The 27,882-nt window shown below is 41.5% G+C and overlaps 1 protein-coding gene across 1 annotated transcript in view; it reads right to left on the bottom strand.

Annotated features, from left to right (window-relative positions):
* The window catches only part of LOC139630548 (low-density lipoprotein receptor-related protein 1-like), an 89,384-nt gene that overhangs the window by 34,891 nt on the left and 26,611 nt on the right, over positions 1 to 27,882 (bottom strand). Inside the window, exons 3-20 of the mRNA XM_071494112.1 lie at positions 27,026 to 27,163; positions 22,650 to 22,769; positions 21,831 to 21,959; positions 21,458 to 21,721; positions 12,686 to 12,848; positions 11,191 to 11,413; positions 8,956 to 9,145; positions 8,705 to 8,848; positions 7,095 to 7,331; positions 6,453 to 6,633; positions 5,181 to 5,403; positions 4,477 to 4,666; positions 4,206 to 4,331; positions 3,424 to 3,564; positions 2,731 to 2,856; positions 2,531 to 2,647; positions 2,313 to 2,393; positions 1,148 to 1,315 (exon numbers count right to left, since the gene is read on the bottom strand). Coding sequence (XP_071350213.1) covers positions 1,148 to 1,315; positions 2,313 to 2,393; positions 2,531 to 2,647; positions 2,731 to 2,856; positions 3,424 to 3,564; positions 4,206 to 4,331; positions 4,477 to 4,666; positions 5,181 to 5,403; positions 6,453 to 6,633; positions 7,095 to 7,331; positions 8,705 to 8,848; positions 8,956 to 9,145; positions 11,191 to 11,413; positions 12,686 to 12,848; positions 21,458 to 21,721; positions 21,831 to 21,959; positions 22,650 to 22,769; positions 27,026 to 27,163 — 2,961 coding nt within the window. The remainder of the gene's footprint in view (positions 1 to 1,147; positions 1,316 to 2,312; positions 2,394 to 2,530; positions 2,648 to 2,730; positions 2,857 to 3,423; positions 3,565 to 4,205; positions 4,332 to 4,476; positions 4,667 to 5,180; positions 5,404 to 6,452; positions 6,634 to 7,094; positions 7,332 to 8,704; positions 8,849 to 8,955; positions 9,146 to 11,190; positions 11,414 to 12,685; positions 12,849 to 21,457; positions 21,722 to 21,830; positions 21,960 to 22,649; positions 22,770 to 27,025; positions 27,164 to 27,882) is intronic.

The following is a 27,882-nucleotide window of genomic DNA, read 5'->3' as shown; positions in this document are numbered from 1 at the left end:
GTATGCATTCACAAGGTCATTGTTTTAGTCATAAACCACAGCTGACAGTGAACCATTTTATTATTGCTCCGCTGTTATAGAAACATAATTACCAATGAATAATTATAAGTAGGTATATTTATATCACGTGTTGATATTTTAAAAAGGACATTTATTATATCAGCCACTTTAAACGACTCGCAGGAGTTATTAGGTGTCAGTGGTGATACCCATTAGACTGGTGCCTGTGTGACTAATAGGGACCTATTACATCTGCTGACTGAAATGTTAATACTAGCTATGATTTTTGTGTGGATTCCACTTCACAGAATAAATGTCAGAATGATGTAAAGATGCAAGCACCCACCATCATATAATAACAGCCGCCTGTCACAGCTGTGCATGTTCATGAGTACTATAAAAAAGTACCAGTGGCAATTTGTTTGTGAATAGTGGCTTTTAATGTTAGCTTTAGATTTTACTATTGACTAGTCACTGGAAGTAATTCTCGCTGACAAGATTCCATATTTCATGGAATCGAATGCAGAGTACTCAATACATTGTGTGCAACCTCTCTTGGTATTTTCATGTCCAAGTGTGCACAGTTGCACAAGTTAGGATCAGGGTGGAGGGTGTGTCGGAGGCTGGTGTCAGCTGCAGTCTGTCCCATCAGATGCAGTAACTCATATTTCTACAGACTATATTCTTCAGGTCTGTGCATTTCTTTTCTGATTTTATTCAGGTTCTGCACATCAAGGTGGACTGTAATCGTGCCATAAATGACTGCTACTGTGATAAGTCTTTCCTTAGTTTAATGCACAATTAAACAATACCAGGTAGTGACATTTAAATGACTTCAGTGGTTGTAATTTCAGGGTTTGGCGTCCTGCTGCAGGTGAGCTGCATTAACAAGGACAGAAACTTCAAGGTGAAACCAGCTGGTGTGGGCTGAAAACGTAAATACAGACTTAAGGAACAACATCTTTACTTGATAACCCAACTCATGCCAGACTGATTAAAAAAAAAAAAAAGGTGTGAAAGATTCAAGACCACTGTAACTGGAAAAAAATAGTTTTGAAAGGATTTCTTATAATCCCTTATTTCTTATTTCTTTCCTACAATTATTTGCTTGGCAAACATCATCTGATCAGCAGGTTAAGACACTGACCCTGATTGGTGCAGTTTGCGTGGGTCTCGTCGCTGTAGTCCCCACAGTCGTTATCTCCATCACATGTCCAGTAATCTGGGATACAGCGGCCGCTGTTACATTTGAACTGAGCGCTGGAGCAGGAGTGACTACAGCCTGCCTCATCACTGTTGTCCCCGCAGTCATTATCTGAAAAACAAACACCGTCAAACAACACCCACTCTCTCACATTATGAGGCGCCCATTGCCCCAAAGGGGGGAAAAAAACATATGTTTCAATATGCAGACAGTAATTGCTTGTCCTTTTTCACAATTACCACAGTGACTGTAAAAACTATGGAATACAAATGAAATACAATATGAGAGATAAGAGTTAAAATAATGACAGAAACTGCATAGATCACACCATGCACCATGAGGGAATGTACCCAGCGCTGATACATTGAGCTTGGCAGCAGAGCATCATAAGCACCTTTATGCCCATAATAATGTTAACGGGCAAACTAATGTATAACTTTTATCACATTTTACAGTAGTTCATTTCATAGTCATTAAGGAGAGATAATATACTCTGTGGTTAAACTCCTTTTATCATTTAACCTGGCAGCCTATTAAATCTATATTGAATTAAATTGAGTTTCATTAATTTGATTGCTAACACAGTAACTGCACTTTCAGCTTTCCATGTATTTGGCTGACTGAGTAATGCACTTACAATTTATCAGGTCTAATTTAGCTTCAAACCTGTGTGCAGCAGACTAAATGAAGGGCAGCAGTATTGGCCTCAGCCTGTGGCCATGTTCAGTTAGCAGAAAAGCGGCACTAAACTGTTTCTGTTTCCAGTCCTAGAGCTAGGCTAGCGTCATGGCTGTTATGGTGCATGTTGATCTATGCACTAACCGGTCAGGTTTGGACAATTCAACTCATCAGAGCCGTCCCCACAATCCTTTTCTGAAAGACAGAACCAAGGGAAGACAGCAGAGTGGGCTAACGGCACAACACGGAACGACAAAACCAATAACACAGAACAACACACGGCAGGAAAGAAAGAAAAAACATGACGAAAAGAGGAGTGTATGCTAATATGGGGCCGGTGGCAAAACATGAACTGCAAACTGTGACACAACAGAGGCGAGGAGTTGCCACACTGGAGAGGAAGAGGAGAGAATAAAGAGGTGACACTAACCATTATCACAGCGCCAGTTAATGTTGATGCAGCGTCCGTTGTTGCAGGTAAATTGGGTGAGGGGGAAACATGTCGGGTAGGCTGTGGACAGAACAAGAGTTTAGACATGTTGCTACTTATACCTCTGAAAACCGCACGCTCAGATGTCAACACGACCTCTACAAACAGCCATAAACCAGCCTGTAGCTACTGTGTGGTGTGAGAATAAGTTGACCAACCACAGGACGCAGGCTCATCTGACCGATCACCACAGTCATCATCCAGGTCACATGTCCACGAAAGAGGGATGCAGCGCCCACTCGCACATGAGTACTGATTAGGCGGGCAGGTACGAGCTGAAAGACAACAAGGCGGAGCTCTGGTCACATGCGAATAACAAAAAGCGCCTGTCAGATTTCCATATGGTTTGTTTGTGTACCTGAACAGGTGGTGTTCGATTCGTCCTCGTCGTTCCCACAGTCGTTGTCCCCGTCACACAGCCAGCGCAGAGGGATGCAGCGGTTGTTCTTGCACTTAAATCTGTCTGTGGGGCAAGTGTGCTGGTCTGGAGAGAAGAAAGGCCGCATAGAGTGTCAAGAAGGAAAATGAGAAGCTGTTGGGGTGGGGGGGGTAGGGCGGTGTGGGGATTGGGGGTGGGGGGGTGGGGGGGTGGGAGGGGTGGGGGGGTGGGGGGGGGGGGGGTGAGGAATGGAAAGGTGAAAGAGTGGAGAGTTGTGACGTGCAAATGAGTGTAAGAGAGGGCAGATATTCTAGCTGCTCTGGACTGGATTTTTGTTTTGTCAGGAATGGGAACGTGTCTGCACTTCGACCACAGACACACAGACAAGCATACGGAGAGCTTTTCCAGACTCACAGACATTGCCACATTCCTCCTTGCATACACACTCACATACTGTGTACTCGCATATACACACAATTAGCGCATATAAACACTCACACTCACACGATTCACAGTCTGCGCTCTCATTTCATTCTGGCTTCACCAGACCGTCAAATTCAGACCGCCAGAGGTCATCTGACTCAGTACCAACAGGAGGGGTAGTAGTTTGGAAACCATGTTAGTGCGTGTGTGTGTGTGTGTGTGTGTGAGAGAGTGCGTGCAGTAACTCACGGCACAGCTCAGGAGCCTCATCGCTGTTGTCCAGACAGTCATTGTCTCCGTCACACTTCCAGCGCTCCTGGATGCAGCGGTTGTTCTTACAAGCAAACTCTCCAGGCTGGCACTGAGGAGGGGGCACGTAAGACGGGTTGGCTGTGGAGGGAGAAGTAGAGGAGTAAAAGGAAAGTGAAAAAGAGATCACTGAGGACATTGAAAGGAGCAGGATAGAGTTTTGGGTTTCCAAAAAGGAAAATGAAGGGGGTTTGTGGAAAAGCAAAATTATATGAAAACTAGAAATCCATAAGTCAAAATTCTCCCCACCCATAAGAGGCGGAAGCAGAGCTGACCAGCAGCTGCATAAAATAAAACGCATGCATGAGCTGGACAAAATAACAGCAAAAGTTAAACAATGCAGCAATAAATTCCTTTGTAAATATTTCAATCAAACTGTTGGTTTTGCTGGTCTTGTTGCTTTAGATTTTATTTGTATTATATCTTTAGATCCAGTTTTTTTTTTTTTTTACCAACTTAGTGGCAACATAGCAAAAACTACTTGAATATTCTAGTCCTCACAAAGACAGTGCTTACTGCAGGGTTTGAGTGCATTACATTGCGCTGCTGTTATTGTGGCCTCCCCTGGTGCGTCTGCATTTGTTCAGACATTTTTTAATGGCAAACACACAGTCACTGTCACACAGCTTGACTCATCTTGTCCAAAATTAGTGACATGAGAAATAGCCTTCAGTCTCGCACACAAACACATGCAGCTACAAAGCAATCATGTTTGTACCCACCTTTGCAGCTGGTGTTGTCAGTTGGGTCTAGTATTTGGTCTTCTGCACAGGCACACTGTCTGCCTCCTGGTATGGCCAGACACAGGCTGCTGCAGCCTCCATTGTAGACACGACACGCATTAGAGCCTGTAGATGAACAAGCAAGAATGGACAGAGATATAATATTGTTTATGCAAAGACAACTCATATATGTCCCTGTGCATTTTTGGACAATCATAAGTTTTGTATTAATGTGGATACATGGCTGAACGTGTGATGCGTTGCCCGTTACCTTGCTGCTGCTGAGCATCGTACATTCGGATTTCAAAGATGGGCGGTCGCTCGTTGCGCAACAGAGTGGCAGTGCCAGTGGTGGTGTCCAGCTTGTAAATGCTGCCACTACGGTACTCGTTCCAGAACAAGAAGTGTTTGTAGTGGCACAGACCAAAGGCGTGGTTCAGTTCCTGACCTTCGTACACCGTCTGGTGACATGAGAAAAGCAACAAGATGGCAAAATGTGATATGATGGACCTTTGTTTTCTACCAGTTAACATTTAAGTTATTTATACTACACATCTAGCATTGAATTTGACTAGTACCTACCGATGCTACACGCTATTACTGTAAGCAATAGTGGCCCTAAAATGCCCTTTTCAGTGATATTCAGACTGTGTGTAAATATTTACATTACATTCATTCTATATCAACTATAACATTCCAGTTTCTGGATTATAAATTTTAAATGCTAGAAACAACACCACCAAACCAAAATATAACCAACACACAGGCTACTGAAAACAAAAATATCATCAATTTAGCCACAGACTCTGGAGTGTATTGTGATGGACCACCCACCCAGTTGTCCACTGCTCTAAAACTCAGGCCTTATTAGCTCACTCACAGCTGCTCAGAGTAATTTCCAGCTCTCATTCCACTGAACCGCTCTGTCTCTAGACTGCAGTAAAATAACGTCAAATAATGATCGCGGGCTCTGACCTTGCGTTCTGAGCTGTTAAGGTACACCATCTCAATGCGGTCGTAGTAGGCGTCCACCCAGTAGAGGATGCCCTGCGGGATGTCCAGACTCAGGCCGTTGGGCCACAGCACCGTTTTACTGGTGAGGAACACGTTCCTGTTGGAGCCGTCCATCCAAGCTCGCTCAATTTTGCCTCGCTTGCTCTCCTTAGGGTCCTCCTCCCAGTCTGTCCAGTACATCCACCTGAGGAAGCAACAGGGGAACGTAAGTCGTAAGTGCACATATGTGATAGCAAGACAAAAAAGGAGGATATTTTTTGGGGACATCTTTGCATCCCCATTGCGTTTCTCAGTTGATCTGCCCACAGGCAAACCAGTGTTTGTCACCAGGTACTTAAAGCCCTGTCAATTTTCACCACTGATCTCAGCTCAACCTGTGAGCACTGGGTGTCTACAACATTGTGCAAAACTCAACAAATTCCCCCTCTGCTGGAATATGACTGACATTAGCATTAACTTTTCATCCATTTTCCATCTGTCTCTTTCTCTTCCTTTCCTCGCTACTAACTTCTCCTCCTCCTCCTCCTTCTTCTTCTCTCTCAGCCTGATTGATTGCAGGCATTAGTGGAGGCGAGTGCCTTTCCCCTGGGGATTGTGTGGACACACATCACCCTGTCACTTGTAATCCAAAGAGTGAGTGCATGTTTATGAGCATGTGTTTCTCAGAGAGCAAGTGAGCCCAGGAGGTCATATCAATAAGACACGTCCATACACCGTGAGATTAAGAGCTATTTGAAAGCGTGAAAGAGAGATATGCCTGTATGTTAATAAGCTTGTGGAGGAAATGTGCCTTGTAATATGCAAAACACTCCATCTGTTCTAATACTATGTGATAAGTATGGTCAAAATGGATGTTACATTTCAGAGTGACAATGAAAAACACAGATATAAATTATTTTTTAAAAAAAGCTCTCTGTGAAGAGACACAGACAAGAGACTATGAAAAAACAAGTGGGGGATAATAAAACCAATTAACAGCTCAGACAAAAGATGTAAGTGAAACTTAGACATGAGGAGGTACGAGTCACAGAGCAGCCGGACATGCATGCATCATACTTCATTAACCAGCCATCTCAAAGTCAGCATCATTTCACCTGCTGCCTAAAACTTGCACCTGTCTGCCGCCTTTTGCTCTGCCTCAGCTGTGCAACTCTGGATCTAGTTCATTGATTAAATCCTCTTTCTCTGGAAGGAAAACACCAAACTCCTTGACTCACTCTTTGTCCACCTTACCCGTGTAGAGGATCCACTACAATGGCACGAGGGTGAGTCATTTTTCCCTCAATGAGGGTTTTGCGGGTCTGTGATGCCTTTTCCAGCCGAGCCACACTGATGGTTTTCTTAGGCCCATCATCTGTCCAATACAAGTTGTCAGCCATCCAGTCCACAGCTATGCCCTCGACTGTGTGGATTCCTGAGACAAACACAAACCGTTGGTGAGAAGTCTGATTCGGCAGCACAAATGTAAACATCACCCACTACTAAGTGTTTTCAGAAGTCTGGTAAATCAGGAATATACAAGCTTTGACCAGATACTGGATCACTGTCTATTGATGCATATATTTAAATATACCTTTATTGTTATTTATATTATTAGTATTATTGAGTAATTTTGTCATATTGACTTTTAACATTTTCAGTCATTTTGTTGAACTTGAAATTACTATGGTGCAATGAAATTCTTGATCTCAGTAGTATAGATTAATATACATTAGGGAAAAAAAACTGTTTCTGTTAACAAGATTTTTAGCTTATGAAATAATTTGTTTGTCATCCCTTTCAGTGTCAAAAACAGAGCAGAAAGTTGGCGTTTTCTGCCTTGAATCTGTGGTCAGATGGTCAAAAAGTCTCTCAAATTAGCCTCTGTTGCCCCACCTTCTTTCAGAATGGTATCTCTCTCTGTTCCATCAATCTTCTGTCGTCCGATGATGTAGCTGGTGGCGTCGGCAAAGTAAATGAACTCGCTCTCAGCATGAAAGTCCAGAGCTCTCGGGTTCATCAGATTCTCGATGGGGATCATGTACTCATCTGGCACCTTGGCATTCATGTCCATCCCCCTGATGACCCCCGGGCGACCCTTACCGTAGACCAGGAAGAGCTCATGTTCGGGTTCTGGAGGAACACAAGAACAAAAAGACAAAAGAGTGTAGCTCAGACCTGCATTTATTGGGGAAACTGCGTGTTAATTATAATGTGTATTGAGTAGAAAAGTAAACAATATGCGAGATCAGCAAAAGCCCAAAATGAAAATTAAGTGATTTTCAGTTGAGAGACAGAGGAAGAGGAGGAGAGATTGGCTTTACTTAAATCAATTGTGTCGTTTTCAAGGACAGTCTATTCTCAGGAGGCAGATCAATATAATGCTATCAATGGCTGATAGAATATTAAAACACTTCTCAGAACAAGCTGAATCAGGCTGACAGCTTTATGGGGAGGTCGGTGGAGAGCCATGCTAAGTTATGGTGCTGCTCAGCTATTTTGTTCATAGGCTGCCCTTGGCTTTAGGTCAAAAGAGCTGAATCACTGTGGCTTTCATGTTCATTGTTGCAGTTATGCTGGGAGCATGCAAACACCGGCTCTGGATGTGTTGAATCCATGCTGCAGTGCATAGCAGCGCATGTGAACCGATTTTATTTTTTATCACACTTATATTAACACCTACATTATATATAAAAGTAAATATTGTTACAATAATATTTTCATACAATTTAACTGTCAGTGTTGATGTTGGTTTGGTCAACTTTGCACTGTGCTACTACCAAAACTGCTCCAGGCAAAAAGTCGATATTTAATGGTTTTTTGAACCAGTTGATTTTATTTTTTTCTACTAACATTAATTTAGCTATTTGAACCAGTTCTCTTTTACTTTTCGCTAACTGTTTCAACTGTTTATCTATTAGCTATTTGAACCATTCATCCATTACTTTAAGCAGACTATTTCAGCTGTTAATCCATTCATTTTAGCTAACTATTTCCATTTATCTGTTCTTTAAATTTATCTTTTAACTTCTAGCTAATTATTCACCATTCATTCAGTTCTTTAATACATCTATTTATCCATTAAGCTACCTTTGGCAGTCTAATTTAAGTATTTATCCAATTTATTTGCTAACTGTTTCAACTGCTAATTCATTATTTTTTTAGTTAGCTACCTGTTTAAACCTTTTATCTTTTATATTACTTTTAGCTAACTATTTAGACCCTTGCACTTGCTTGTGTTATGGCCAATTCAATATGTTGTTGTTTTTTTTTTTTAATTTTCCTAATTACTTGAGCTACCTAACAGTCTTTCCACATGCCTGGCAACTGTAGAAGTTCCCTCTGGTTGGAAATCACCGCTACAGTGAATGTCTTTTGACAGGTAGACTTACAATACCAATTGGGGTTTCTTTGTAGACAAGTTGGAAGAATGTGTGTTGATTTGCAGTTGCTGAATTGTCATTATCGTTTCATTATTGTTTCATTGCACTAGAAATCCTACTTACTTTTGCAGGACTTGCCATCGCTGCCCAGGCTGAATCCAGAGCGACAGCGGCAGGTTCGGGTCTTGTGGCCGTTTCCCAGCAGACAGATGTCAGAGCAGCCTCCAGCCTTCCCAAACTGGTCCACCTCACACGCATGGCTACGCACTGGACACCAACAAGGTGGCAAATACAGTCAAACCATTAAGTATCAATACAATATTCAGCTGTGCATAATAAACAAATGTGTGTTTGTGTGTGTGCGCGTAGCCCACCTGGAGGCTGGCGTCTCTGGTGGTAGACGTGCAGCGCTCCCCCCTTGTCCACCCTGGTCACTACTTGGTAGTCTGTGCTGTTGAAGCGGTTGACCCTGATCACACTGGTCTTAGGCTGCATGTTGGCATTGTCTGAGTTGGTGGCGTACAGGTAGTTTTCAAACACAGTCAGCCCATACAAGTGCTCGATCTGAAGGAGAAAAAGAAAAATGGTGGATTAAAGAAGGTGTGAAAAAAGAAAAAAGGAGTGAGATAGCACTGAATCAAAGGAACTATAAAACACAGTTCATGATTTCCTATGAGAGATTTGACATGATCTTTCTTTCAGCTAGGATACAAGTTTACTAACTACTTAGTCTGACTAAAAACTCAGTTATCAATAAAATGTACTATCTCTTACAATCCAACTACTGATGCTGTTGCTATGCATAAACATAAGACAAAAATGGATTTGCAGGTGCTTTATAGTACATCAGTACAGCAAATGTCCAAATGATGAGCAAATGTCCAAATTTCCAAGAATAATTTCCAGTGTTGCGCGCTCCTGCGTCACCTTCATATAGTGTCTTAGTCTTGTGCAATGTGAGCATTCCCATGGTTAATATGCCTGTAAACAAGAATACACACTGTTGTGCCCTGATATATGAAAATAATGGACAGCCATGGATCCAAACAATGCCACAATTCAATGTGAAGTGGCATTGTCCTGAATCCTTTATTTTCTACATCAGGACACTTCAGAGGCTATTATCACACTTATTGTGGCACCTGGCCACGAAAACAAGACAGGCATTGTTCAAATTATCCTCCATGTTTTAAAGATTTGCTTTAGTCATTTTTTCCAATGATTAGTTTTATTTTGCGAGTGACTCCTAACTGGTAATGTAGCACGGAGGAGAAATATTGTTGCCATAGTAACCTGCTGTTGAATAAAGCATGTGCACTGATGTAGAACAGTGGTTAAACTGTTTATTGTAACTCTTCTGGAGGTGTCCTGATATACAATTTTAACAGCCACTCACACAGAAATTAGTGTTTCAGAAACGAGTGTTTCTGTGTGGCCATGGTAGAAAGTGGTATTGTGAAGTGATGAAACGTCTAGAGTTTCCACAGCTCTCCAAAGGCAGAGGTCATGGACAAACTAGCTTCTATCTGACGAAATCGGGAAGAAAAGCAATGTAAGTACTATCAGATCTGAAAAGGCCACTGACTCAGTGTCCTATGAGGATGTGTCAGAACCAGCATAAGACCTGAGATGGGAGTGTGGTCTATGACAGCAGGCTGTTAGGAGCTCAGTGAGCCATCGAGAGAGATACAGAGACACAGCCAGCCGGAAAGATACACAGAGTTATTAACCAAGGTCGGAGGGCAATGCTCTGCTGAGGTGATACAGTCAATGGAAACCTATTAGTATCAGACTGTTAGGAAACCTGCTTGTGCTCTGTGTCACCTTTACTCCCAGATGTAGCCAAGACAAACCAGACCAACACTAGCCATTAGAACAAAATGTGTGAGCTACTTCACACACAAGTGGCTGTGAAAATCCAACATCAGAACTGAATATGTCCAAATGAATCTAAGGGGTCTCAGTGAGCAGGCATGAAACACCTTTGCTCTTATCAACACCCTCTGAAACTTGATTTGATCTTTGAACTGTATTTAATACAAAAGAGTTTCCCATGCAGTTTAATAAGACCAGTCAGGCCTTAATAACACACACATCCAAACTCAGCATCATCAGTAACCACACTTCCTTTTAACTTTGACCTGAGGGACATACATCTATTAATCCCCTATTACAGGTGCAGACACACTCAAAGCAATAGATTGAGTGTGAGTGTATGTGTGTGTCCTTAGACTCAGTGAATAAATGAAAGCTGCTCCTTCTCCACAGATCAGAGTAAAAGCCATGGTAACAGGTTTAAGAGCCACTGTGTTTCACCAGCGCTGCAACATCAACAGCCTCTGTATCAAACACTATTAATCAGCACCTTTAATGAAAAACCAAATGTCCACCATCTTCTCTGTGCTCATAACTCACTGGCCAAGAACGCATTACAGGAGTACACAGGAGAAACATAAGGTGCATTATAGATATATAGGGAACTGTAAAGCACACTAGAGTTTTTAGAGTGTTATGAATAGCATACACAAGCACAGTAAATTTAAGCGAGATTATCTTTCCGCTAATGGAAGATGATAGCAGTGTGGTGTGTCCGGTACAGCTGTTCTCACCAGCAGGCCTTGGATGATGGTGTGTCGGTTCTTGCCTTCATAGTCCACCACCTCAATGTAGTCCAGATAGGCATCGGCCCAGTACACGAGCCTGCTGACGAGGTCCAGCGTGATGCCATGGGGGAACACAATCTTACTGTCCACGAGCTTGGTACGGTTCTGACCATCCATGTCACAGCGCTCCACCTTGGGGATCTGACCATAGTCTGTGAAAAACACCTTCCTGTGGAAACAAAGGATCAGACCTGAGCGAGGACGGATGGATGAACTGTAAGATTAATTGATTGTGTCATTTTTTCAAGGAACAATGCTGAACATATGCTGAATATCTGTAGGTTTGGGCATACAAAACAAGATATCTGGGTTGGACAAAACATGATATCTGAGGTACTCAACTTGGAGTCAGTAACTCTCCTATAGCATTTTCAAGACCTAACATTTTGAGTTTCTTTCTGAATATTTGCAGCTTTATAGGCTAGCTATATTATGAAGGAACACATTTCCACTGTAAACCTAATTCAGAACCAAACGCAGAATGTCAGAGCATTATCATTATTTATGTTTTTCACTGATGCCAAAACAAAACTTATGACATATTTATAGCTTCAAATAACAAAGTATGGTGACAGTCCTTGTAAATGTGTTAGCAAACAACATCATTCTTTTTTTTTTGTTTTGTTTTGTTTTGTTTTTGAAAAACATGCCTGGAAAAATGAATAACACAAAAATAATTCCACAATCAGTACCTAGTGGATGAAGCCAAACGGAAATATAACAATGCTATTTTCTTTCAGTTTGACTTATTTTATGGTGAATACAGTAAACAGCCAGTGTGGGATTTCTGGAAAGGTTGGTGGTCACTAATTCAACAGCACAACAAAAGATGATTTTTGCAGTATATTATTACTGCTGTCTTTCTCCCCCTCTAATGACACTGCAGACCACAACAAAAACACAAGTACACTGACTCTACCTGACTTTGTTACTGGAAGAACCAATTACAGCAGAGGAAACTGCGTGGGATGAAAATGATGCATGTAGCTGCAAGCAAATGTGTGCACACATGCACACATTCGCACATTAAGGCTCATGCATAAGGATGCACCACCAGAGATAAACACACACTGTCAGGAATTCAGTTAGAAAGTGTTGTTATAAACCAAAGAGTTGAAACTAAAATATGCTTTTACACTCAAAACCTCTACAGTCAGTGTACCACAATGCAATCAGGAGATTTGTGCTCAAACACTCCTATGACTAAATCACTATTTACCGCTCCTTATACCCCTCACCTTCACCCCTACACACCCACCAATGACAGATGACAGAAGTCTGACTCCAGTCGCTCTCATGGACTATGAGTTTGCATGAAGCACTTCAAGGAGGATCTCTGCACGAGTGCATATAGAAAACTAGCACATATACATATAGGGTACCCGTCTCTGTATTTGTGTGTGTTTATGTATTAAACAAAAAAAAAGATTTGTAAACTGACCCCATAGTGGGGTCCAGGGCGATGCCTTTAGGGTTGTACAGCTCCTGGTCCAGTAGGGTGACACATGTCTGCCCATCCTTGTCACACACGAAGATCCTGTCGTCCACGTCATCCACAAAGTAGAAGTTTCCGGTAAGCCAGTCGATGGCCATCTGCTCCACATCTGGAGAGAGGAGGGGGTGGGGGGTGGGGGGTGGGTGGGGTGAGATAGGACACAGGAGGTGCAGGGGGAAGCAAAAACAGTGTTTTCAGTGCACGAACTGATTCATTTTGACTGGTACAGAACTTGAGTGTGTGATGTTGGGTGAGAGGTTTGACTCATAGTCACATGATTGAGTAATTTAGTCAGCAACACTGTGTAGCAGCCACTTCAACAGCTCTCTGTGACTCTGCCAAACTCACATACACGTTCACATACAGTCCAGTTTGTCAGGTTTGCACTTGGGGCAGTTTCTATGACTGACAAACAAGATGACAGCCAACTCCAATTAGCAAATATCTAGGTAACGTGTCTGTCATTCAAAGTCACTCAGACAGACAGAATATGAGACAGCCCGTTTGTTGCTTTGAGGAGCGTGATGTTGCCGTAGCTGTAGCTAAGCGACGACAGGTGTGTGGTTTCCGCTGGGTTTATTTTATCGAGCCTCAGCTCACAGAGAGGACCAGTGCCCCACCTGTCAATGAAAATCAAACACCTAGATGCGTGCATATGGCACCGTACAGGCATTTTGTGGAACTTTTACAGCCTGCAACATAGACAAGGCTGCAGAAGGAAAAAACTGGAACACCCCTGAACTGTTCTGAATGTGGTGCAAGACCACATAGGGAGGGTCTGACAGAGGAGAAAAACAGTGAAAAAGAATAACATGAGACATTAATATACCCCTCTCCCCGGTTCTCTATTTCCCTCCTCTTCCTTCCTTTCCTCAAACACCAGATCAGCCACGCTGAGTCTGAGCCAAGGGTCAGAGAAAGAAACCTATTGTTAAAGCTGAAGGAAAGGAGATGTAAAGTTATTAAAGGTCCAGAATTATGAATTTCCTGTGGTATATTTACTCAAGTACTGTACTTGAATATAATACTACTTGCACTTTATATTTTTTATTTTCTAACTATATATTTTTTTACTTTACTATATTTTTTTTATTTTTTTTTTAAGATATTTTTTGCCTTTATTGACAGGACAGTAGAGAGTGACAGGAAAGAGGCAGAGAGAGGGGGAATGACATGCAGGAAAGAGTCGGGCTAGTCAGGAGTCGAACCAGCACTCAGCTGCTAAGAGCATCCGCTCATGTGGTACGCGCCCTAACCACTCCGCCATCGGGCCGCAAAACTTTACTATATTTTAGAGGAAATCCTTTCCTTTTAATTCCACTACATTTTTGACAATTATACTTACCAATTACTTTGCATACTGACATCTTGAAAATCTATAATGAGCATATGATGACATGATGACTATTGTTGGGCCTCAGTCCATTCAAATGATGGAGACCACATGTTCTTTTGTTCCAAGGGGCCCATTTAAGTCTCCAAGAATCCTTCACCTTTTACACCTGGGTGTGAAACTGATACTGATTTGGTTAATTTATCCACTGAGCTTTATTGTTGTAATATCTGTCTAAGTTGTTGGCCACATCATTAAGTTGATGCTAGTATGTTCCTCTTATAGCACATCCAGTACTATTCTTGCATGTAGCTAACCCTTTTAACCTGGCACCTTTAGCCGACATGAATTGGCCTTAAACAAAGAAACACACCCTCTCTGCAGGCACCCTCTAGTCTGCCATCTTGTGTGGTTTTCATTGTTTACCTCCATCTAGTTTGTAGTCTCCCTTGTTTGGGCCATTTTGAATCAGCAAGTGGTCAATGGTCAATTGTCTGTTTCCCCACTGACATAGGCACAGACACAGACACAGACACACACACACACACACACACACACACACACACACACACACACACACACACACACACACACACACACACATATATATATATACGTATATAGTACAGTTCACTAATTATGATATTGTGTGTTTTATCCCTGTGATCTTATAATAAATGCCTTTGAGTGGAACTGCTGGCCTAAGAATCAATGTTGCCAACCTCTACTCCACAGAACTCTCCTCTTCAACTTTTTCTTACTGTTGCTATGGCAATTTTTGTTGTAATTATTAAATTAATTATTAATCAGAGATCCAAACTGATATATATATATATATATATATATACACGATATATGATATATATATACCAGTATATTTCTGCATAGTGCGATTCCCCCGAGAATACGTTCAATACTAAGTGAAGTTATTATTTAATATTAATATGCTGTTCATTTCCAATAATTGATAACCTACCAATACAGTACACAATATATCAAACTTTCCTTATAGGAAATAGTTAGAGTTAGCACCGTCTAGACCAGCTACATTAAAATTATGCTAACACACTACATCAGTAATAATCATAATAAATAATAATCCATTAATATAAAGACAAAGATTAGTCTGCCGGTATAATGATTACTTTTACTTTTGATACTTTAAGTACATTTTACTAATAAAACAATACATCTGATAAATGATTATTTTTCTTTTTGGCCACTTGGGGGCAGTGGAAACAAGATGAACACAACTATCACCTTTAAGTTTGCAAGTCATTAGCAAGTAACAGTTTCTTGGATTTCATATTTAGCAACAGAGACACATTAGCATTCATTTAAAGTTGTGTTTGAGTGAATATCCAATATAAAAACAGTTAAAAAAATTTTTTTTTAAAAACCTTGGAAAAGAAAACTGCTTCACGCTGCAACCGAAAATGACGCTAAGATAGCAGTGACAATGAACCAAAACAGAAAACCAAAACAGTGAGCTGGAAGACACTAAACTGCTCAGTAGAGCTAAGGGGTACTGCAGAGTCAGATGATAATGATCTGTGGTTTTCGCATAGTAATCATGTGATGCAGTGTTAATATAAAAATACTGATTATAGCCGATTTAAGTAACATTTTGAACGCAAGATTTTTACGTGTAACCACATATTTTTATATTGTAATTTTTTTTTACTTTTACTTATTTGAAGGATCTCAATACTTCTTCCAAAACTGACTGTAGAACCTTTAAATATTAATCTTAGCACGCAGAATGAAAAGTATCTGCTTATGAGCTGGAGAGAGAAACAGAGGGAGTAGGGTGAAGGCTACACAAGACTTGTATTTTCACAGCTGCCATGAGCTCTGTTTTGCACAGAACTGTCCCCACACACATACACAAACACCTCAGACACAGGACTCAAGTCGTGCTGCAGGGGTCCTTGATCATGCAGTGCTCAGTGCTACGGGTGGAGGTCTAATGTGGTGGTATGTTTACCAGGGTGATAAGGTCACTGTGCTGTTTTGGGGAACGCAGAGGATCAATTTCTCCAGTAAAAAAAAAAAATGGGGTGAGGGGGAAATGACGAAGCAGATTCCTTTGTATAAGAGAGCAATAAAAGTGCGTACACTGAAAGCTTACCAGCCGTGACTGTAATTCCAGAGGAGCCCTCTGTGTTTAGAATAACTGACACATTTTTCTGAGGAGCACGGCTAGCAAAGAGAGGGGAAATGGCACACTTTCAAATATTTGAGGTCTGAGTAAAAGTGGAAAACGGATAAAAGCAAAATGCAGAGGGACGGAGAGGGAAGGAAGAAAAAGTGAGGAAAAAAAAAGAAAGAAAGAAAGAAAGAAAGAAGACAGAGAAGAGAAGAAAGACGGAGAGAGAGAGAGAGAGAGAGAGGGATCTAATTTCCACTAAGGAAAGTTGGCCATTGTGCTGCAGAATTTCTGAGGTTTATGGGAATCAGGGGCCGTATTCCCAAAGGTGTTCTTAATTTTTAACACAGAGTTCTCTGTTTAAACACTTCCAGCTGCCCCACAACACACTGATTCACTGATTAAGCAATGGATAAACAATGGGGGAGAAAAGAGGAGATTGTGTAATATTCTAAAAGTGTGCTAAAAGCCCTGAACAAATGTCCATCCTTTGCTCTCTGACACCCCTTGCTCTCCATTTTCCCCCACTTCTGCTAAACAGAGATGGCTCCAGCAAAGCCAGAGACTTTTCTATCTCCTCCCATTCTCTTTCCCTCTCTCCACCTCCATGCATCATCCTCCTGGCCCTCCCCTTCGTCTGCTCCCCAGAGGTGGGAAAACAGTCTGGATTCATTAACTGCTGCGCTGACTGTCTGCAACTATGCTATACAAAACAACACAGCATAATTGAAAAAACAGAACTGACTGCCTTCTTCATTTTTTCCCCCTCCTCTCTCCAAACAACTTGTTTTCTACATGTTTTCTTGTTCATCTCTCTGCTCCCCGTTGGTCTAAGAAAAACGGCAGCCAAGTGGATGTCTAGATAATGTATTGCTAAATGGAGCAGCGCTGGGTAGAGTTTTACTCCAGTACCTACATGTAGGAATAGAAAGCAGCAATACACCTTCACAGGCGCCCACTGACATTATTACACTGCTAACACGGGGGATCAATAGTGTTGTAATATCAGTGGCATTATGTTTAAATGAGCTGATATGACTTTGATACCTCTGAACTGTCACTTTTAAACTGTGACTGAAGTGTTAACAGCAAGCGCTCTTACACCCCAACCCCCACTTCACAAAATGCTGCCACAACACTCCTCTTCCATCTGGAGAAAGCGTCACACCAGAAAACCCACAAGCAGGGGGGAGAATGAAAAAAACGAAACGAACAAACAAACAAACAAAAAACTTTTGTCTTTCTAAATATGGTTTTGTTAAGGTCCATTAGAGCCACAGGACGAAGGGAAATAAAGTGGTTCGGGGTGTGTGAAGGTTAAAGTGGAGGAGAGAGAGACAGGGAGAGAGGTTTAATGTGTTAAATGGAGAGAAGATTTGAAAATGTGCTGACTGGTTTGCCTTTTAACAGCACATGACCTCTTAAGACGATTTCAGGCCAGTGTCTGCGTTAAGCAGCACACTGCAGCTCACTGAGCAGGGGGCAGGGGCAGGTACTGCAGCTCTTCCAGTACAAGCAGGGAAGGGAGGCTTAGTGGCAGCTCTGGGATCAGTCCTCCTGTGTGTCTACTTTTTACTGAATGTAAATCTATCTCTACTCCATTTCCAAGCTTCCCCCCATAGGGCAAGCTCTCAGCACCCGAACGTTTGAAACAACTGTTCAAACTGATTTACACCCCGACTATATTTACTCAGAAGTTGCTTCCTGTTTCAGTAAGGCATTACTCACCACAGGTTACGAGTCTGACAAGCACAACTCATTTAGAATTGGCTGTATGTAATTGAAAGTGGTAAGATTTTAAAATAAAAGCTAAGATTAGTGGAAAAATAAACTACTTCTAATAACACACACAAAGGTGATACATCACCACTTTTGTGTGCTTCACTGTTACTTTGAGTGGCTGGTATAGTTGTCAATGGCGAGAAATAGGCGGGTCATATATATAGAAGGAGAGTAAATGTATGTTTCATTGACTCTGACAGTAGGAACTAAGAGAGAGTGAGAGTGCGATGGGGCGGGGGGGGGGGGGCGGGATGGAGACACATCTGGACAACTCATCTGGGGCATACTGAGGTCATGAGTCACTCCAACCACACACGCATCATTTCCTGTATGTTCACCCCTTGCCATTGGTTGGCGTTGGTCCCTTCCATGTTGACTGTAAGCATAAACCTGCCCCTCCTATTCCGTCAGACTCACACGGCAGCAGCCTGTCCAAAAGATCAACTCTGCTGTCTGGGCAGTCGCTCCAGATTATGGAGTGGAACAGATGAGAAAAATCTGCCCTTTGTATTGTGTTTTTTTTTTTTTTTTGTGCTGACACTAAGCATGTTGTTTGAGGTCGGCTACGTGGTCAGAGGACGCTGATATTCCAGACATCTCTTGGCTAACTCGTCATAAATATATAGGTGTATACCTTTTTCCAGTGTTTTATAACATACTTACTCCCCGTTTCACTAATTATGGTTACTTTTATTCTGAAAAAGGGACACAACCCTAACTTAATTTTCTCAGTCAATTTTGATTTCTCTCATCAAAAACTTAAAAACTTTTTCTTATCACACTCATATACATACAGAGATATTTCCACTTGGATACAGGAAGCCCACTGCCCATCAATTGCCTCCTTTATTTCAGCAATACAGCTATAATCTGTCATCATCAGCCATGCACATCCTGTCCATGTTCCTAAATACAGCTACAGTAGTTCTCCATGTGTGTGTGTGTGTGTGTGCACAGCCACTATGTCAGTATGTGTCTGCACATGAGCGCTGCAGTTTGTGTGGGTGTGCATGTGTGTGGGGGACAGGCATGGAGGACCAAGCTGAAGCTGCTGGAATTTCCTGCAAATTCTTCTGGTCCTTAAATTGCCAAGTCAAATGTGAGCCGAGTCACAGCTGCGCGGTTATAGCGACGGTGATCCTTCTTGTTTTACTTTAAATTACTCTGATCATAATTATCAAGCGCAAATACATTTTTCCTAATAGGAAATCTCCAAATCAACATGGCACTGTTCAGTGATTTTGAGACGGGTTTTATAATGTCTTGTTTCCTGCATGAGCCTCATTGATTAAGAGATGTACTGTATAATTTAATAATAACAGATCTAGTGTTTATGAGGCTCCAAATACACAGAGAGGTGCATCAGCCTTCTTCATCTGCCAAAATGCCTCATGCATAATTTTCAATGTTCTGAGCTTGTCTTATATCATCTGGTTTGAAATGAACATTATTTCCAAATGACAGCTACACCACATTGTGCGTGCATGTGGAAGACAGAGCTGCCCGACTGTCATCATTTGCTCTTTCCATTTTCTCTGATGGTCGGCACTGAGAAAGTCATTTCTGTCATGTTAATGCATTCTTTAGTCACATGGAAAAAAGGATGTGAGTGGAGGCAAGCTGCTGCACACTGAGTGAGTGTGATCGGTCACAATGTTTGCAAGTAAAAAAAACAGAGAATAAGAAAGGAGAGGAGTAAAACTGAGCTATATTATTCCATAAACGACAGTATTTCTGCATTGCCCTAAGTCTTGTTAGGGATTAGACGTGAAGTTAAGGGACTGCTGTGAGGACCAGGGGAGCACAAAGAAGAGAATATGAAGATAATGACTGAGTGAGTGCAGCCTTGTTTTGATTCAAGGCAAAGTTCTTTAATTAATGTCTGCAGATAAGAATGACAGTGCAGATAGAACAAACCATCTGTCAACCAACTCCCCAGAAAGATAGTACAATGATGGCTCCCTGTTGGCTTTGTCAGGATGAGGCTGTTGTTTCTGTTGCTGCTTTCCTTCTGACTCATTGGAGACAGGCTGCCCAAAAACCAGGCCGTGACTTGGCTGGGAATATGAGGCTTGAAGGAAAGGAGTGATAAAGGGAGGCAGATTGTGGGTGTGGCAGCTTTAAACCCGCAGGTTGTCTACAATCAGAAGCACGCATGTATACAGGTCTGTATTCAATCAAGCTCCTTACATCTCCACTTACATCTCCACCTCTTACGTTGTTTCGTTTTTTCAGGACAAAAGAATGTTCAGTGTTTTCTGAAACGAAACTTAAGCCATGGAAAAACACAGCTGCTTTTAATGTGTTACCGTAATATATGTGACTCACAGTCTGTGCACAAACATAGAGAAGCTAAGGACACGTCTATTCCACAGGTTCTGATGCTTGGTTCACTTTTGGCTACATTTCTGGGCATTTTTTGTCCACCTGTTTAGATTTGACTTAAAAAGTGAAACTTATATAAAACAACCAACAGCTTTATATGAGCAACAGGCTCGACCAAATCTCCATCTGCAAAGGATGCAAATAAGACATATTAGACTAAACATATTTTAGTCAGGTCTAGTCCAGTCATCAGCTTTACTGTTAGATGAATGTTATTTGATTGCGACATCAGATAGCAGCAGCAGGACTTTAAACAGACATGAGAACATCTGGTTTAATATAGTTTTACTGTACTTACCACGCAATGTTAATAACAATTTCTAGAAAACACAGTTTGGGCGTGTTTTTAATTGTGTGTGTGTCAAAACAAATGTTTAACCAGCTTATTTAATAGTGTCAAGCCCCCCCTGCTGCAGGAGATTATGTAGCTGCTGTATGCATCACTTCTACGCTTAACTTTAGCCTGACCTGCATGAATAATGGAAGTGTGGAATATACTTTTCTGAGTGATACTCAACAGAAAGACAGAATTCATCATCCTCCTTTGCATATGGAGCAAGAGAAAAAAGTGGGACCGCTTGTCAGATATGATCCAGTGTGAGTGATGTACAAATTCAAATTCAAAATACTTTTTCTGGAGCGTGGTTCAAGTCTGAGGTGCTTTTCACTGTGTGTAAAAAAACAACTCCGCAAACGAAAGTGGAGGATTCATCCTGAAAAAATGATGAGATGTGTGGCAGATTGCTGTGCAGCCACAGGTGATCTACAGTGCCCCCGGCCTTTGTGATGTTATTGCAGCACTTGCAACCCAGGCTAATGAAATGTGCAGTGGCACCTCATGCTATGTATGGCCTCCAGGAATAAAAAAAAAAAAAACCTTAAAAATTACAACATACACACACAAATACTTGCTGCAGTGTATTACGTGCGGAGAATTGGACTGTGTCATTTTGCTGTGTACTCTGGCCTGTGCAGATCACGCTGTGCTGACTTCTATGCTGCAGTGCTGCTGTTCAGTGAATGCCAGATGAAGTGCAATTTATAATATGAAGTGTTGTGATGTACTCACGGTGCAGGCTCAGGGAGATGTTGATGACTCTCTCCTCTGTGAAGCTCTTCAGATTGGGGATCTTGGCACATTTGAGGTGTGTGGATGAGGGGGAGTCCCCTACGTGGATCCAGCAGACAGTCTCCTGAGCATAGAGGAAGTCCATGGCTGTGGTTTGTTTGGTGCTGGTGGACAGCAGACTGTGGACTGTGGTGCCACTCAGGGAGGTGGCTTGGATGTTCTGGGAGTTGGCAATCAACAGGACAGGCAGACGGTCTACTGGCACTGGAAATGTAACGTAATGGACAGAACAGTAAAACAGGAGGACCATGAACAGAACGTCTGTACAGTCTCAGGCAGTGATTCGGTTCTGCTGACGTCCGCTGGTACTTGCCATTCTTGGCCTTGCAAGAGCGGTTGTCTGGCTGGGACAAGTAGCCCTCCACACAGGAGCAGGTGAAGGAGCCTTCGGTGTTGGTACAGGACTGACTGCAGGTCCCATACACAGTGCACTCATCAAAATCTGAACCACAAAAACCACAGATGGTGTTATTACTCGGGGAAAGAAAGAAACAACTCATTTCAGTTCAGACATAGCACAAACAGAGGACAATATAAAAACATAAACCCTTCCACACGTGAGTATTCCCTAAATACTTCAATGCATTTCATGTTTAGTTTTTTTTTTCCATGTTTAATTTGTGAGTCATTAAAGGTGTAACATTTCATTGGCTTGTTGTACAAAAACACCATTATATAAGTGAGGTTTGCAAGTGTTGCTCATCAACTCCAGTTGGTCCTCTGTAACCTCCATGGCTGCTGAAATTTCAGTGTTTCCAAACAGGCTTTTGTAGAAAATGCCCCACACTCCCACGCCCTCTGAACTACCCACTGTGTGCTCTGCATTTGGTTTAGTTTCTCGAAAAACCTGAGTAAACACTGGTGCAGCTTTGGATGCCGAAAGAACTTGAAAGAACGCTGATGTGGAGTTACTGGACAGGAAAGCATGTAAGCCACGTAAGCTTATGTTTGTTGTTGATGCTGCGAAGCAAACAACATTTTACGGACACATCCAGTGGTATTCTTTTCCTGCCATTGCTAGCTGTTTGTCATTTCACACATGAATAAAATATAAAGATATACCAACGTAAAAATGAATCATCATATGCTCACAGCCCATACTAAACCACAGGGGGTGCTTATAGGAACTCACCTTTACACATCTTTCCATCTGGGCTGATCTCGTAACCACTCTTACAGTAACAAACAGGCCCTCCTGGAGTCACTCCACAGTTTTCCTGACAACCCATGAGCGAGCAGTTGGAGATATACTCTGAAGACAGACAAAGGGGGGGGGGAGAGAGGGCGATAATGTAATAAATGCAGGAACACAGAAAGGGTGTTTATTCATTATTCCTCCCTGTTTCCCACATTGTTTTTTTGGGCTGAAAACACTGCATCAGTTATTCCAATGGGAGGTAGATTTGTGCATAATTATGTAATAATCCATTCAACACAACACAATAAACCCACAGATCATAGTGTGATCACTCAGGTTTCATTCATCCTCCTTCATATCTGGCAGAAGATGCAGAGACATGTCTGTAGGTATCAGGAGCAGGTGCTGCTGAAGCTGCCACTGTTTTACATTTACAGCTCTGCAGCTCCAATAATGAGGCACATATAAAAATATTCACATTCAGCACAGTTACTCACCAACTAAGCATTACACTGACATGAGATGTGATCTACATGTCGGCATTTTAGGAACTGAAAGTCTCACAGATACAGAATCTGGCCCTGAAAACAAACATCTATTCAACCAGAATGCGTCATCGGTGAGAGTGATTTGTTCCGAGTTGGAAATTGTAAGTGAACAACAGCTCAGTACAATGGTGGTAAAGATACAGGACTAACAAACAAAACACTTTCACATTTAGCCTTGGGAAAGGGATTTCAGCACATGATTAAATGTTTGTTTTCGTGCACATCCATTACTGCTCTTAGAACCCATCCAGCTGGGCTGCACCATAAATCTTTGTTTTCTCAGGGCCAAATGTTGGCCCTGCTAAGTAGATGATTCCAAATCTGAGAAAATCATCACACCCATAAGCAGGGATATCCTTTACAGGACGTGTGGCTACAACCACCATTCTACATTATTCTCATTATACTGAGGAAAAACAATGGCAAGTTGAGAAGACACACATGTGCCTGCTTTGACCGTTGAAATATTAAAGAATGAAAAATTAACCCATCGAGACCATCATACCACTTACAGAATTACAGAACAGAAACAGGAAATAGATGCAGTCACCACGCCAAAGTCTTTTCAGGTTATCCTTACATATTTCAAGTGTGCAGTTATATATAAACGGACAGAAAGGAGTAATGGGTGGAATGTATAATGTATAAAGTTGTGATTATTGTTATTATGGCAGCAAAGTGAATTCTGACTCAACCCACTTTAGTAAAGCGATTTTCGCTATTTTCCCCACTGTCCCCAAGCACTTGCTCTTTGTGGGAACTGTTGGGTTTTTCTCTATAATAAAGTAAGGTCTTCACCTTACTCTGTGAAGTGCCTTGAGATAATGTATATTGTGATTTGGCACTATACAAATAAAACTGAATTGAATCAAATTGAATTTTCCATAATAAGATTTCCTGGACATCTGCAGCTCATCTCACATATTCTCTAATAGCAGTTCTGCTTATTACAACACAAACCGTTCTATCAACTGATATGGTTGTTATGGATGATTTGTGCATGTGCAGTTGCTAAATGTCAGTTCAAAATATGAGTCTGGATGGAAAGACTTCAATTCTTTGATTCCGTGTTACTGACATCAAAATGTGACATTCATTTTTTGTTTGACATGACTGAAATATTATGTTTTTTCAAAGCATGAAGTGATGTTAAGACGGAGTGGTACTTTAAGTCTAATACATTTTACATCCAAAACCTCTGAAGGGAAGGCAAACAAATACTGCTTGACCTGCATTCACAATCAATACCTTCTTTCCAACAATGACCATCTCAAAGGCAGATCAAATACAGAGGAGCCCAAACACAAAACACACCAATCACACCTTCCAGTCAGCTGACTGACTGCATAATGGAATCTCAGCAGAGTTTTCAGCAGCGCACTGCACATCCTGTGAGATATAAATCAAGACACGGTGAGTCATAGTCAAACAGACACAACCATGTCAAACTCAGCTGAGATCTATCAGTCACAAATGATTCACTTTGCCCAGAAACACTGGCAGACAATTCACACTAACATAACACCTCCGGGGAGAGAGGAGCAGAGTGGGCACAACACTTTCAAAATAAAAGGAAGAAAAGCTGCAGTTCTGTTGCTGGACTGTACATATTTTTGCACTGCCGTCCAAATGATTTTCCTAAATCAGTGATTAAGTTGGACTAGAACGGGAGCAGTTCCAAACATCTATAAGGCAAAGCTGCCAATCCCTATACCACACTATGAATATTACAGACGGGCAACAAGTCGTAAAGTTTTCCTGCTGCTCTCCAGAGGCTTGCTGGGACAACCACAGTTCAAATTACAGACGTGCCCGGAATTTTCCAAAACAAGTCTGAGCACCAAACAACTGAGATGTGTTTACAAAACCAACATGGGCAACAATGTAAACAACCTACTATGACACATACCACACAATATTTATTTTGGAGCAAATAAAATCTTCTGTCTTGGCTCAGAATGCAAACCACTCATATGAATTGGACGACCCTGAATGAGACACTTGACGGCCCCTGGAAAACAAAAGATGTTGCAGGAGATATGCATGTCTCAGACACACACACACAACCTGTGTCACAACCTTTCAATCCAATTCTAACTTCAATCCAAAAACTGAGTCTTAGCCTCAAAATAATCAGTCAACCTTGTTGGAGAGCCATGTTTTTGTCCCCAGGAAGCTGCTGCGTCTCCACATGTGAGCAAATTATTGTCCTCACCATGTGGGGAATACACACACACACACACACACACACACACACACACACACACACACACACACACACACACACACACACACACACACTTGCATACAGAAGTCCGCTCTAACCTCAAAGTCCAGCCAGCCTGAAAGTGGATGAAAATTTGATGTCCCTTCCTATGCCTCTCTCCATGTTTCTTTAATCAATATTTCATCTCAGCTCATTTTTAAGTGAACATGTGGTGGAGAGAAGGAAGAAAAAACTGATATGGAAAAGACAGGGGTCCACCTCAGGAGAGAAAAAGATGGTCAGGTTAATATTTAACTCTGAATCTTAGTAAGAAAATCTCAAAGCCTTGGAATAAATAATAATTCAAACTTTTGTTTTGGATCTATATCTTAGCGGCTGGTACCTGCACAGGTTGGAAGTGAGAAAAGCTGTTAAATGAAAAATCTACTATTAATTCCAATCAAGGTTATTCAAGCGTAATGTGCACTTCAGGGTATATATTAATGATGCAGTGGTAATGATGTCTGCTGGCCATTCTAACATTTACAGGAATGGTGTTAGGATTTAGGCGAATCTGAGAAACAAAGCAGCTCCATGGTTTTCATTTGATCGACCATCATCAGTTGTGCTAACCCTTTGACAGACATGCTGAACAACAGAGGAACTGAAGTTCCCTTTAGACCTTCACCCATTCCTGGAATAATTCATCTATCCAGTGAAGATATTTAGGTCTTTTGGACCGTAAAGTACTCGATCAGCACATTCTTTTAAAGGCGATGACATTCTTTCGGTTCATCATAATTGACTTCCTGGTTTCTGGGTTTCGCAATGACAACTTCTGTATTTTAAAATGTATTTATCTGAATTAATTCATGACTGTCTTGCTTCAAATATATCGGATAAAGGGCAGAGACATACAGTGGTAAACATCCAATTTCACATTGTGTCTCTGCACTGTAGCTTGATGGTGGAAAAACAACACATATGGCACATTTTAACACAGAACACAGCACAATTCAATATTATCATATAATGCGGTGTTGGGAGTGAAATGTGGAGTTGGTAATGAAACTGTGTGCTTGTCTGACATGAATATATGGCGTTAAAACATGGTGTTTGTGTGTGTCTTCTGCTTTTGCATGACTTGTGATTAAGGTTGTAATTATGAGGAGGAAATTAAATGTACTTTCATGTAGTACTTCCATCATGGAGGCAGGCCTGTATGAATAAGAAGTAAGTCAATGTAGGCGGAGAGCTGCATAAAGAGGATTCTCTGTATGACTGTGTGCAACTGCTTAGGTTCTTTGATTCTCTCATGAAATTGTAGTGTGCTGAATCCCATATGTATTTGAAATAAACTTGTCTGAAGTGCAGAATTGTCTCCAGCAATTCTTTCACTAACAGTGGCAAATCAATCTGTTACTGTGACTCCACTGTTATTTCACAGCGTGAAGATTTCAGAAGTGAGAACTGTACGATAACGAGCAGTACAGTAGAAATCCAGTCAGACTTCACACAGACAGGATGCACTAGCACGGGAATTGTGTTATTAAACCATTTTACACTTAAATGAACAGGAAGTCCAACAGCAGTATGGATGTGTGTGACAGTGATACCTCTGCAGTGTGGGCCCTCATCCCAGCCATCAGTGCAGTCTGGAACCCCGTTGCACAGTTTGCTCATGTGGATGCAGAGCTCTGTTCCTCCACACTGGTATTCATTGGGAGGGCACCGTGACACAGTACTGTGCGGACCTGAGAACAAAATAAACACAAATATTCTCAACTGAAAGGAGCAAAGTGAGAAGTGAAGCTGCATTTATTACTTAGAGCCAAATCTGTGCTATTTCCAGATGCAGTTCTACCTTCCCTTTCCCTTTTAAATTCTCTTTCTGAAACAATTCCATCACATAAATAATTACTTCCTCGTCATATGTGTTGTTCAGTGTCTTCAAATTTATGGCAAGCCTCAGAAATTTTACATGAGAAACTTCTGGCTCTTTTATTGTCTCCCCTTAAATAACTATTCATTTGGTTCATTATCAGTTCTGCTGATCACACACACTGTTTGACCTGTGTGTGTTGCAGGTGATCGCTCCTGCAGGACAGATGGTGAGATACAGCCGTGGATGAAATTGTTGGTAATAGTCAACTTATGCCGCTACTAAAGATTATTTTCATTATTGACTCATCTTTTTTGCCTTTGCTTTAAGAAATGCTTGAATGATGATTAATTTTCAGTCAAACTAATTGATTAATCAACTTATCATTTCAACTCTGTAATCAACCCATTAATGCAACCCAAACAGTCTTTTCTTTTCCTTTTTCCTTAGTCACAGAAATGATTTTAATGTGATGTATATTTAATGTGTTCATCTGTATATCACTGTAAAAAAGCTTCTCCTAAAAGGGTTGAGTGGATTTTGCAGTTGTCCGTCTGCACCTCTGTCGATGAAAGTCACTAAAATTGTTCT

This window comes from Trachinotus anak, unplaced genomic scaffold, assembly GCF_046630095.1.
Source record: "Trachinotus anak isolate AG129_WGS33_773 ecotype Australia unplaced genomic scaffold, CSIRO_AGI_Tana_v1 ptg000013l, whole genome shotgun sequence".
Taxonomy (NCBI): Eukaryota; Metazoa; Chordata; class Actinopteri; order Carangiformes; family Carangidae; genus Trachinotus; species Trachinotus anak.
Note: the sequence above shows the minus strand (reverse complement) of the source record. Positions and strands in the feature narration are given on the sequence as shown.